Source organism: Carassius gibelio, chromosome A8 (assembly GCF_023724105.1).
Source record: "Carassius gibelio isolate Cgi1373 ecotype wild population from Czech Republic chromosome A8, carGib1.2-hapl.c, whole genome shotgun sequence".
Classification (NCBI taxonomy): Eukaryota; Metazoa; Chordata; class Actinopteri; order Cypriniformes; family Cyprinidae; genus Carassius; species Carassius gibelio.
In genome coordinates, this window is record NC_068378.1 from 12,145,433 (window position 1) to 12,156,718 (window position 11,286).

Genomic DNA, 11,286 nt, shown 5'->3' on the forward strand with positions numbered 1-11,286 from the left:
CATGTTTTAAACAGTCCATGTGAGTAAGAGCGTAAATGACTCACAGTTAGAGTGGTCCTGGCGCTGCCTTTGGGGAGAATCAGGTCCGTTGCTGCAGCAACCTCAGCGATATCTTTTGTGGGTTTCCCATCAGGGCCAAAAGCCTTCCGCTCAGCCCCACGGTACTGATCCATGCTCAGCAAAGAGTCTATCAGCACTGCATCATGTGGACTGTCCAACGGAGAATGCTTGTCTGAACAGAGAAGAGCATAAACTGTTACTGTGACATCAAATCAATATACTGTCAAAAGTATTCATTTATTTGAATTCTTTTGTATTTCAGGGATTTTTTGGGGGCTCTAAAATTAGTTCTTAAGCAGTAGATGTACACAAACCATCAGCTTCCTCTCGGTCTTCATCTTCGCTCTGGCTGGAAGGCTGTGGCCACTCGAAGCCCTCTGCGTAAGCACCAGCGTACTGCTTCACCAGATCATCCAATGGCACTTCAGCTACGAGACAAAGACACAGTTTCTAGCAGTGGCTGTGCCATATGAGTTTTCAATGGCTGATAACTACAATTAAAAAAAATCAGTATTACAAATTTCAGTCTATGTCTAAACATGCAACACTTTATGCTCCTTCATAGTCTAAATATTTCCAAAACATTTAGGAGGATAGCAAAAAATGTATTACTGTTTAAAGACATGGCCATAAGTTTAACATGCAAAACGTACCTTCTTTTGTTAAATCGGCCAGCTCTGCTTTCTGATCAGCTGCCCCCTCCATCGCCTCCTGCTCCTCTATTGTACTTTCCTCATCTTCAACTGCAAAACAACAACGGAGCAATCAACAGCATGCACACAGAGAAGGGTAAGGCAACTATGTTTAAATGCAATATGTACCCTCTACATCAGAAAGAGAGGTGCTTGACTTTCTCTTTCGGGATGGGCCAGTGTCCTGCTGTAAGGGGGAAAAAAAAAAAGAAGAAAAATTGTCAAGGACAATGAAAGGATGAGAAGCAGCAATGAGGCTGGATCTCGGAGAACTCATGGAGAAGATCTTACCCCTTTACTCTCTTTATCTGACTTCTGTCCAGATGACTGGGTCACTTTAGCACACTGGGCTGTTGCAAAACAAAGTCTCTTCTGAATTAATAATCTCTGACAAAGTCTGATCATTCAGTTAAGACATGTCAGATAACATTACTTAATCTCACCTTTACTCGCAGCTTTCTGCAAGTTAAGAACTTTTTGTCGTTTGTCATAGATCTCAAAACGCAGCTTGATTTCCACAACCTGTGGTAAGACGAGAAAAAAAATGCTCTTTATGAGGAACTAATACAAACCTTGACATACAGTGGAATAGCATTGATCACAGAGAGAATTTCTGTCTAAATGTGAATAATAATACTAAATACAATGCGTTATTCTGTATCTGACCCACACCGAGTGAAAGGCAATAAACTCAAACACAGGTGAATGCTTCTGAGGTTGCTGAACATCTTAAGACCCACACAAAACAACTCCTTGATTTTATTATTCTTATTCATATTATTTTAACTTTTATTTCTCAGTTTGGTTCCAATACTTACGGAGCCCTGCACATGACACGCAGGAAAAAAAATATAAGGCTAAATCGTGTGCACGATTCACCAATTCGTTCCCTCAATGTACTAAAACGTGCACACGATTACTATTGCATTCCCTCGATTTATAAATTGTGCACACGATTTACTAATAATTTCCCTCGATTCACTAAAACGTTTACATGATTACTATTGTGTTCCCTTGATTTACTATTGCGTACTTTTTACTAATAGCAAATCGAGCGAACGCAATAGTAATCGTGTGGACGTTTTTGTAAATTGAGGAAACGGATTAGTAAACCGTGCACACAATTTATTTATTTTTTCTTGCATGTCATGTGCGGGTCTCCGTAAATACTAAAGTATAAGTCTGTGTTGTTATTGTTAACTAAAAGAAAGCAATATAAAAATTTAAACAAACAAATGATAATAAATAATAATAATAAAAAAAAAACATACAAATGACAGAAAAAATAAATAAAGATACTAAATTAACACTACTATAAATTGTATGTAAATGTACCTGTTCAATATTTGACCAGAAAGAGTCAACCCCACGGGCGATGGTGCTGGCAATGTGCCGCAGCCTCATCTCCTCTTCCCGTTTCTCACGTTCTTCCGTGGTCTTCTGTTCAACATGGTAACGAGCACATGTGCGCACGAGCTAAAGAGAGAGAGAGATCAAAGATTAGAGAATCAAAGGTGAATTTTAGCCTGCTCTATAATGAATGGTCACTGGCACTAGAACATGTGGCCAAATATAATGAGGTTACAGCTGACCTCTACATACAGCTGTGTAAATACTGCCTGAGAACTTTCTATCATCACAGACCGAGTGCGTTTCTTCTCACCTTCTTGGCAGCAGAAATCTTCCAGCGCCTTTCCTGGGCAAAGTCAGCAGCCATCCACTGCATCTCCTCCAGCAGGTAGTCCCACTGGGATTTGGGCCTGCAGGTCTCCTGCAGCTTGGGTAAGCGGCTTGCTGACCACTGCCCTTCTTTACGGAGCTCTGCAATTCGCTGGTGCACATGACTCTCCTACAAAGACACGTTACAATCTCTTATCAGGCATCATAGGCAGCACATGCTACAAAATGTGCTACTTTAATGCATACTAAAAAAAGATCTTCTTCTGCAAATTCTCACCAGCTTGGCTTGCTCTGCTTGCTTGTCCTGAGAGCATTCCTGTGAGTTCTGCCCAACTGGACTCTGACCCAGACTGGACATTTTCAGCCCGGTGGTGCCATTCGTGGCAGCGAGTTTGGACTGGGCGACAGGAGAGAGGCTGGGGCCAGTACTGGGGGTGCGGACCGGGGCAGAAGGGTGTGGGGAGGGGAGAGAGGACGGGGATGTTAGAGGAGCAGGAGACATGGCAGGGTTGGAGAGAGAGTTGCACATCAGACGCTGGGCAGGTTGGGAGGAATCTGATCCAGGACGCACAAGTGCCACAGTCTAAAAAAGGGTGATAGAGACAGAGAGAGAGAGAGAGAGTATGAACTGTAACAAAATCTACTTTTGTAAGTAGGGCTGTGCTAAATATTGAACATTCATGATATAGTCATGATGATTTTACTGTTGATATAAAATTTTATATTATAATGAGTTTACTGCACTTTTTATTGGCCTATTAAGATGGTCTCATCAGAAAAATTTTATGATTAATAATTTATCTGATTAAAAGATCAGCAGCACAAATGGCTTAAGAGATTGATTCATTTTTCAAACTGCCCAATTGGTAGGGCTGTGTATCACCAGAAAAGTCACAATACCATACAGGACTGCACTACATTTCACCTCAGAAGAATTTAGTAAAACTAAATTTGTTTATTAAACACGGCATACTATAGGGCTGTTGCTAACGATTGGCAGAGCAGCCAGCTGACCTCTGCATTATGAAGGGCCTCCATAACTGTACCACAGTACAATACAGGTAATGGCATATGTTCAATGTTTACATTGGGCACTCCCCACCAGCTATTCTAGTTCTAAACAAATGCACTTCACTGTATCTCTCACACACACATAGACGTTTAGTCAAACACACAAATTACGCTGTGTGCGCACACAGACAATCTACTTAGCCCTGACCCACAATTTTATCAATAATAGCTTAATTGCTCAAGAGCTACATTATCTTTCTCAACAAGGAGCTGGTAACATCATTGTTTCTAAAGGAATTAAAGCCACAGCTTTGAAAATTTGAAAATTTTATATTTTTACTGTATTTTACATATAATAAACTTTCTTTCTAAAATATAACGTCACAACAATGTATATATTTTTACATTTTCTTGGTGAAAAAAAAGAAAAAAAAGTCAATTCAAAGAGAAAATATGCTGAATTTTCCAGTTGGTTCAAGTCTTGTCCAATTGTTCATCTGCATTATCACTGAGTGACAGTTTTGGTAAATTATTTTATTTTTTCCTTTTTAATTTAGTGAAAACATGCTTCATTTGAGATTTTATAGTTTTACTGTACATATCAATCACTTCACCTATATTTCCCAGTGTTTATTGAAACTGTATATAAAGTGTTTTCATTCTCCAAAGGGAGACAGACCAAAATCTAGAGTAGCAATCACAAACTTTTATTACTACCATCGTAAGCAGAACTAGCTTTTTTAAACCAAGCAGAAAACTTTTCAATGTGGTTAGTGAGGTTTCTGTGTGCCTAAATGTCTTTCAGCATACTCACTGCCTGTCCAGACTGCATGACCGACTGCTGCATCTGTAGGTGGAGCCCTGACTGCATCTGCTGAAGCTGTGCCTGCAGCTGCGCATGTGGGTTGACTGGAGCCAGCACGGCCCCGGCACCCTGAACCTTCACCTGGAGCTGACCACCAGCCACCGGAGCCTGCTGGTCCACCAGCATGGCCTGGCCTTGGGACAGGGAGAGAGGCAGGCCAGCCATAGAGAGCCCGCCCTGGGGGAGGCGGCCTGGAAGCTGTGGGGGTGGTGTGTGAAGACTGGCGGCGTTCTGGACAGGGGGACCTTTGGACGGGTCGTACTGCTGCTGATTCTGTTTCTGCCCACCAATCTGGACTGTTTGTGGGGTCGGGGGCATGCCTCCTGTTTATGAGGGGCAAGATGAAGGAAACAAAGCAGAGAGAGGAAAGAGAAGAGACAAAGATAGAGGGATATGGAGGGCAAGGAAGAGTTCCACAGAAGGAGAAAGTGAAGAATTGGAAACACGATATTTTGTTTTAGCTCATGTCTGTTTACTGACAAAATTACAGCGCGTTAGCACGTTAGTTTTTTTGTAAATATTTCTTTATAAACATCTCGAAAGCCCATACTGAAAGTTTAAAATGTTGTTTTTGACACTTTACATAACACTTGATTGTTTTTAAATATAAAGTGAAAAGTCATCGTTCACCCGCAAATTAGAAATATGAAATTATACTTAAAAAATACAAAGATTAGTATTATTATTAATTATTAATTTAACTGGATCATTATATTACATTTCACTCCAATTCACGTTTCCTTAATGTTAGGTAATATTTATGATCCATTTATAATTATTAAATAAAAACATTTACATAATAATGTAATTTTCATTTTAACATTTGAAAATATTTACACATTTTTTGTTGATGTAAACATTTTAAACTGCCTGCAATTTGTTGATTTAAAAACAAACAAAAAAAAAAAACACAGATTTTAAAATAAACCACTACAATACAGTACTGTGATTAAGATGTTTCACTTTCTTGAAATTAGTTTTGCATCGCTTAAGATTTTATGGTTCTAGAAATATATTATGATTTTAGGGTGAAATAAAACTCAGACATGATTTTGCCCATTTGTATTTTTCAACCAAACTTCTTTTGATTTCATGGGTATGATGTTATGGATCACCAGCAATGTGTTACACAATGCTGGAGAAAAGGGAACATTAATGAAAAATACTGTTCATGTCACAATGATTACATAATGAAAATCAAGGAAGATTTACACGTTCTAATGAATGAAAATTAGAACTCGTAGATGTAAAAATCAAAATATTTCGTTCAATGCTTAAGAATACTACTATGAAGAACGCTCAATCATGCATTACCATTGAACTACTCATAAGTAGAAAAGTCTAAATATAAAAAGAAACAAAAAAAATCAAGGAAACAAAATAAAACAAAAACAGGAGAAGAACTTAAAAGAAAAAAAAAATGCACAGAAAGGTAATGGACACGACTGAAGCACTAACACACTTCAGGAGCATGCATGAAGCAGATAATGTCTGGAGTGACAACAGCAAAGCAGAGGGTACAGCAGAGGAATGACAAGGGAAGTTTTACACAGAAGAAGGTAAAGCCCAGCTGTAAACACTAAGAATCTCCCTCTTTTAGCATTTCATCATGAGTTAAATTAACAACTACATCAATTTGTCAACTCCGAAGTTTTTTGAGGTTAACCTGCTTGTTTGTAAGACCTTTCCTGAGCGCCACTTTTGGCTCCTCACCATCAGGTCATGAAGGAATGGTCTAGAAACCGAAGATGAAGATGGGAACTGAAAATATGGTGACGACAAAACGAGGAGAAACTAAAATAACTTGCTACATGAAGGGAACCAAGACTGAATATGCATTTAGATTCCAAGTTTGAAATACAGTAAATTTAGGGAAGTGAAGGAGGAGCTCTGCAGGATCAGGAGAGGAGATGTTAACTATAAAACCGCAGAACTAAACACAAAACACCTCTATGTGAAACAGGACATCCCAGTAGACGGTTTGGGGCGCATCATCCGATGAGCCCGGGATGGAATCAGAGATGCCATTATGGCAAAGAAGAACGTAAACGGATGAAGTGAATGGCACAAGGAAATAATGTGCAAATCATAAATGAAAAAGATGTGATGTCTTCCGAATTGATCTTCAGCTGTATCTTCTGCCCAGCTGTCCCTCTGATGGTTTGTGAAAGATTTTAAATGAGGGCTAAGTCTGAATGGAGTCCCAATAAGTGGATCACAACTGGTAGATGATGCTTGGAAACAAGGTGGGATCAACTTTGGGAACTCTGGAATGAACCCTGACCTCCAGCAGCACTGAATAACAGTCACAAGAGCGGATCTGTCCCGAGACGCAGCGGCGCTCCTACCTTGCGCTGTCGGCATGAGCTGCTGGAGGGGAACACCGGGAGATCCTAAAGCAGTTACAGCGGGGTGCTGGAATATCATCCCATGCCGACCCACTTCCATCCGGGACCTCTTAGCCTGATCTGGGATGCAAAACACACAATACCCTCAAAACGCAACAAAAAAAAAAAAACCTCCCTCCCAGAAAATGAGATATAGAACAGGAAAAACCAAAAGAAGGAGAGAAAACACTTGGCACATGGCAATGATGTTTGCACACCAGCAGGTAGCTTTCGGGAAGCTCCGCTCCCCCTTTTCTGGATTACAGGATTCAAACACAGAGCTGGGAAGAGATGCTGGATACTGAGTAAGCAGAAGCGAATTGGAAGAAGTGGAAAAAAAAGGAAGAACAGCAAACGGAAAAGTAGAAAACATAAAGGGGGAATAAAGAAACAACTGAAAACCAAACAGGCTTCCACCTTTGCCCTTTGTCGACGTCGCCCTACCTGCTTGTGCCATGGCCTGCTGCCGTTTGAAAGCCTCCATGTCCACAGGGTTCGAGATGCTGCCACCTGCCACCCCGGCATGAGTCTATGAGACCGAAAACAAACCAAAGTGAGAATCTCATCCACACAGAGCACAAACTGTACTAAAATTTTGCCTGATTACGTCTAAAGTCACAATTCTGTTAAAACGCACGATGAAAGCGCTATCATACTGAATGTTACATTTTCACGTTCGTAGTAAGGAAGCCTCCATCACCTGGAACTGCTGCGGAGCAGAGAACGCTGCAGACACGTTGGGTGGGAGTTGTGTAGCTATAGCAACAGGAGTCACCGTCTGTCCATCCTTTCCAGTCACTACTTTCACCTGAGAGGTTGTCATAGAAACAGATGAAAGCTACAAAGCCACATCTTGATATTTCCGAATGAAAAAGAGACCAAGAAAAGTTGTTTTGTGGGTCACTAAAACACGAAGATCATTTTTAGAATCTGGATCTATTCATTTATTTTAAATATATTCATGCCTATGACTTTATATGAATATTCGCATTTGAAAGAAATTAATATTTTCGTCAACAAGAATCCATTAAATTGATCAAAGGTGACAGCAACGGTATATAATAATTATTGAATATAAAATCCATTATTTTGAACTTTCTATTCATCAATCCTCAAAAAAAAAAAGAAAAAAAAATATCTATATTCATTCACTTGAAAGAAATTAATATTTTCTTCAAAAAGGATGCATTAAATTGATCAAAGGTGACAGCAAAGTTGCATAAGAATTATTTCATATTTCTTTTCAACTTTCTATTCATCAATCAATCCTCAAAAAATATTTAACCAAAATAATTCTCAAAAATATGTATCACGGTTTCCAGAACAATATGAAGCAGCAACTGTTTTCAACACTGATAGGAGATAAATAGGAAATGTTTCTTGAGCAGCAAATTTGTTAATTTCATAAGGATTGTGTGACATGCAAATGTAACTTTGCCATCATTGAAAATATATTGTAAGAGTCAAATGCATTTTTTTTTACCTCATCATTGATGACCTCAGACTGCTCTTCCTCCTCCTCTTCATCTTCAAGGTCAAGATCATTTTGCCTCAGGTAGGTGAAGAGAGGCACACAAGGCTTTTTCTTAAAAGCAAGGTAGTCCATCATGTTCCCTTGCAGATGCTGCAGGAAAAAGAGCTCAATCAGGTACTCCTTAAACACATCCTTCAGACTCTCCATCTTCTTTGCATGATGCTCCAGACACTGCTTCCTCAACTGTGCCACTTCTGGATTTGAGGGTGCAATCTCCTCCAGCTTCTTCGGCTGCATCTTCTTCATGCTGGTGGGGGTGAGGGACTGGTTGGCGAGGCCCTGGGGAGGGTTGCTCCTGGATGGGCTGGATGGAGGGATTGCAGATGGGACCCCATAAGAGGCAGACGCCGGGGCCGCCACACCAGCCACAACGCCTTGCCCCGTCTTCTCAAAAATCATGGGACGCGCTAACTGGCCTTGGATGATGCTACTGATCTGAGGAGGCAGATTGGAGGTGGTGATGTGCCCAGGGCTGCCCAATGTGGGGAGAACAGCTCCTGCCGCTACAGGGCTCTGCGGCCCCAAATGGTGAATGGTTCCGCCAGTTTGAGAGTGTGGCTGGGACAGGCGTCTTTCTCTGACAGCCCCTGGTGTCCCGGGTGAGGTTAGCTGAACGGCTCCAGCTGTTGTTGGAGCCAGCTGAGCCAATCCTGTTCCATCCTGGTACACAAAATGACTACTTCCAGGAGGGCTGCCCAAGTTGATTTGCCTAACCATTATACCTGCCTCCACAAACCTCGTCGGGCTCTGAGCGCACACTCCCAGAGCCGAGCCAGGAGCGTTCGGCCTGGGCACAGCCTGTATAGGAACTGGACTGTGCTGGGTCGGACTTTGAGGCTGGATGGTCTGGGGCAAGGGTGATGTCACCACGTAAGACGAAGACCCAGACTCGAACCTCCACTGCTGAGCCTGGTGCTGAAAGCCAGGGGATGTTGGGCTCTGGAGAGGAAGAGGGGTGAGGGTGATCTGCTGGTTCCCAGAAACCATTGGTCCCACGTTCTGTAAAGTGATGTTCATGTTCTGGCCTGTGACCGGACTCCGACTCATAATGATTTGATAATTGGGAGACTGTGGTGCAGAGGGACTGGGGGACGGAGCAAAAGATGTCACCGGTGACTGGGGGTGAGTGGCATTTGCAGGCTGTTGCTGTGTAACTGGCATGACCTGCTGCTGCTGCTGGTCTTCTGCCTCAGATCCAGTGAAGGACTTGGATCTCTGAAGGTTCCTCTGCACATTTGGTGGGCCTCCTCCATGGTGCATTGCGTGTCACTTCAATTGTATTAAAAGACACTCTGTGGGGAGAAAATCGTGCAATGTTTCTACCATACAAATGTATTTCGGTTGGATAAAGATATTGAAATTCATACTAAATCTCAATGGAAAAAGTAATTAATAATTTGCAAAGACAGACCAATATATTGCTCAGGCCAGTTAACAGGAATAGTTCACACAAAATGAAAATTCTATCATCATTTACCTACCCTTGTGTAATTCCAAACCTGAATAACCCTCTCTGTCCCTCCAATGAAAGTCATTTGCTCCAAAACGTTCTTTAAATATGGTAAACAGTAGCTCAAATGTGCTGACCTGATCCCCAAGATCCAATGAACTTTGTTCTTACGTCAATGCAAACATGTTTGAGCTTCTGTTTACCATTTTTGATGTACTCTAATCAATGTTTATATGAGCAGTAAGTAGATCTGTTCATCAGAAAGTGATTGTGTTTCTACAGATTCATATGGATTACCTGTACTATGTCTTTATTAACTTTTGAATGGATGAAAGGTTTGGTGAAACTGTATTTCGAGGACCACAAAAAGTCCAAAAAGTTTGTGAAGGACATGAGACAAAATAGGAGAACTATCTCTATATTTAATTTCTATAATTGGTCATTCTAAGATTTTCATCCTAATATGATGATCTTGTAATAAACTGAAGTGTTATTACCTATATATCTACAAACAACCTTATTAGTACATAGTAAACATTTTCCTTTTTCTTTTTTATTCAACACATTTGTTCAAAAATATATTATTGACTACCCTGATGTCTAATTATCAGTATCAGCCACTGAAAATAAATACTTTCATCTACTAAATCCATCACTCATCAAAGGCGATTTACAACAAACTTATTATAAAGACAAGGGTTGAAACACACACACACACCATATACCAAATATTAACTTGATTGTTTATATTGTCGCACCTATTATCGCCAGCAAAAATATTTTAAATGCGACTACAAGGCATGAAGATATGGAAAATTAAACATTAACACCATGATTTATTAAAAAAAGCCATACAAATAAAATTAACTTGATCTGACAATTCAATACAATTTATACTGTTTCGATTAGCTATTGATTGTCATCTATTCCACCTCTCACAGAAACTCATGATGGGGAGGGGATATATTTAACATAGGTACATTTTTAGCAAGGAATAAAGCCCACTGAGGGATTGACAACACGGTGTTTACTACCAGTTAAAGCCCTCCCTGCTCTTAAGACTGACTGACACAGTGACAGTTAACAAACCCGCTTATCAAGCCCTAGCTCCTCCTGTCCTGTGAGAACAGGTTAACCACACCCGTGTGTGTATGTGTTTGTTCTTTGAGTGTGTGCAGTGGAGTAGAGCACGCGGAGCAGAATGTTTGAGTTTCCGCTCGCGGAGCATTAGCTCGTCTGCTAAACATAAACATCAACACGCGCCACTTACTGTAAAATCACCGTCCCGCGCTCCGAACATCCACTTTAGCGCTATCTTCAGAGTCTAAGTGACAACACACATGAGTGTTTCCAATCTCACGGACACAAAAGTCCAATAAAGCTGTTATAAGCGTTTGACAGATATTTCTGTGTGAAACATGGCGATAGATCGATTTTTTTTTTCTTTCTTCTCCGAATACCCGGAAACACTCGACTCATAGCGTGACGTTTACTTGACTGACGGGCTCTTTGCCCTATCGCGTCACAGAGGAAAGCGTGACGTGGTGCAAGGGCGGGCCTACTGTAGGTTTAGCTTCCCTTCCTCTGTTGCACGATCTACTAAGCGA

At 40.9% G+C, this 11,286-nt stretch overlaps 1 protein-coding gene across 8 annotated transcripts in view; it reads right to left on the reverse strand.

Moving 5' to 3' along the window:
* Positions 1-11,136, reverse strand: part of LOC128018476 (E1A-binding protein p400) — a 32,280-nt gene extending 21,144 nt beyond the window's left edge. For 6 of the 8 annotated variants that reach the window (XM_052603986.1, XM_052603985.1, XM_052603981.1 and 3 more), the window contains exons 1-15: positions 10,950-11,136; positions 8,179-9,521; positions 7,396-7,503; positions 7,140-7,224; positions 6,657-6,776; positions 4,258-4,631; positions 2,710-3,015; positions 2,416-2,601; positions 2,088-2,228; positions 1,196-1,274; positions 1,044-1,102; positions 882-939; positions 714-803; positions 375-488; positions 45-232 (exon numbers count right to left, since the gene is read on the reverse strand). In XM_052603986.1, coding sequence (XP_052459946.1) covers positions 45-232; positions 375-488; positions 714-803; positions 882-939; positions 1,044-1,102; positions 1,196-1,274; positions 2,088-2,228; positions 2,416-2,601; positions 2,710-3,015; positions 4,258-4,631; positions 6,657-6,776; positions 7,140-7,224; positions 7,396-7,503; positions 8,179-9,489 — 3,219 coding nt within the window. In that variant the 5' untranslated portion in view covers positions 9,490-9,521; positions 10,950-11,136. The remainder of the gene's footprint in view (positions 1-44; positions 233-374; positions 489-713; positions 804-881; positions 940-1,043; positions 1,103-1,195; positions 1,275-2,087; positions 2,229-2,415; positions 2,602-2,709; positions 3,016-4,257; positions 4,632-6,656; positions 6,777-7,139; positions 7,225-7,395; positions 7,504-8,178; positions 9,522-10,949) is intronic. The other 2 variants (XM_052603987.1, XM_052603983.1) reach the window with 1 other exon arrangement.
* Between the last annotated feature and the right edge of the window lie 150 nt (positions 11,137-11,286).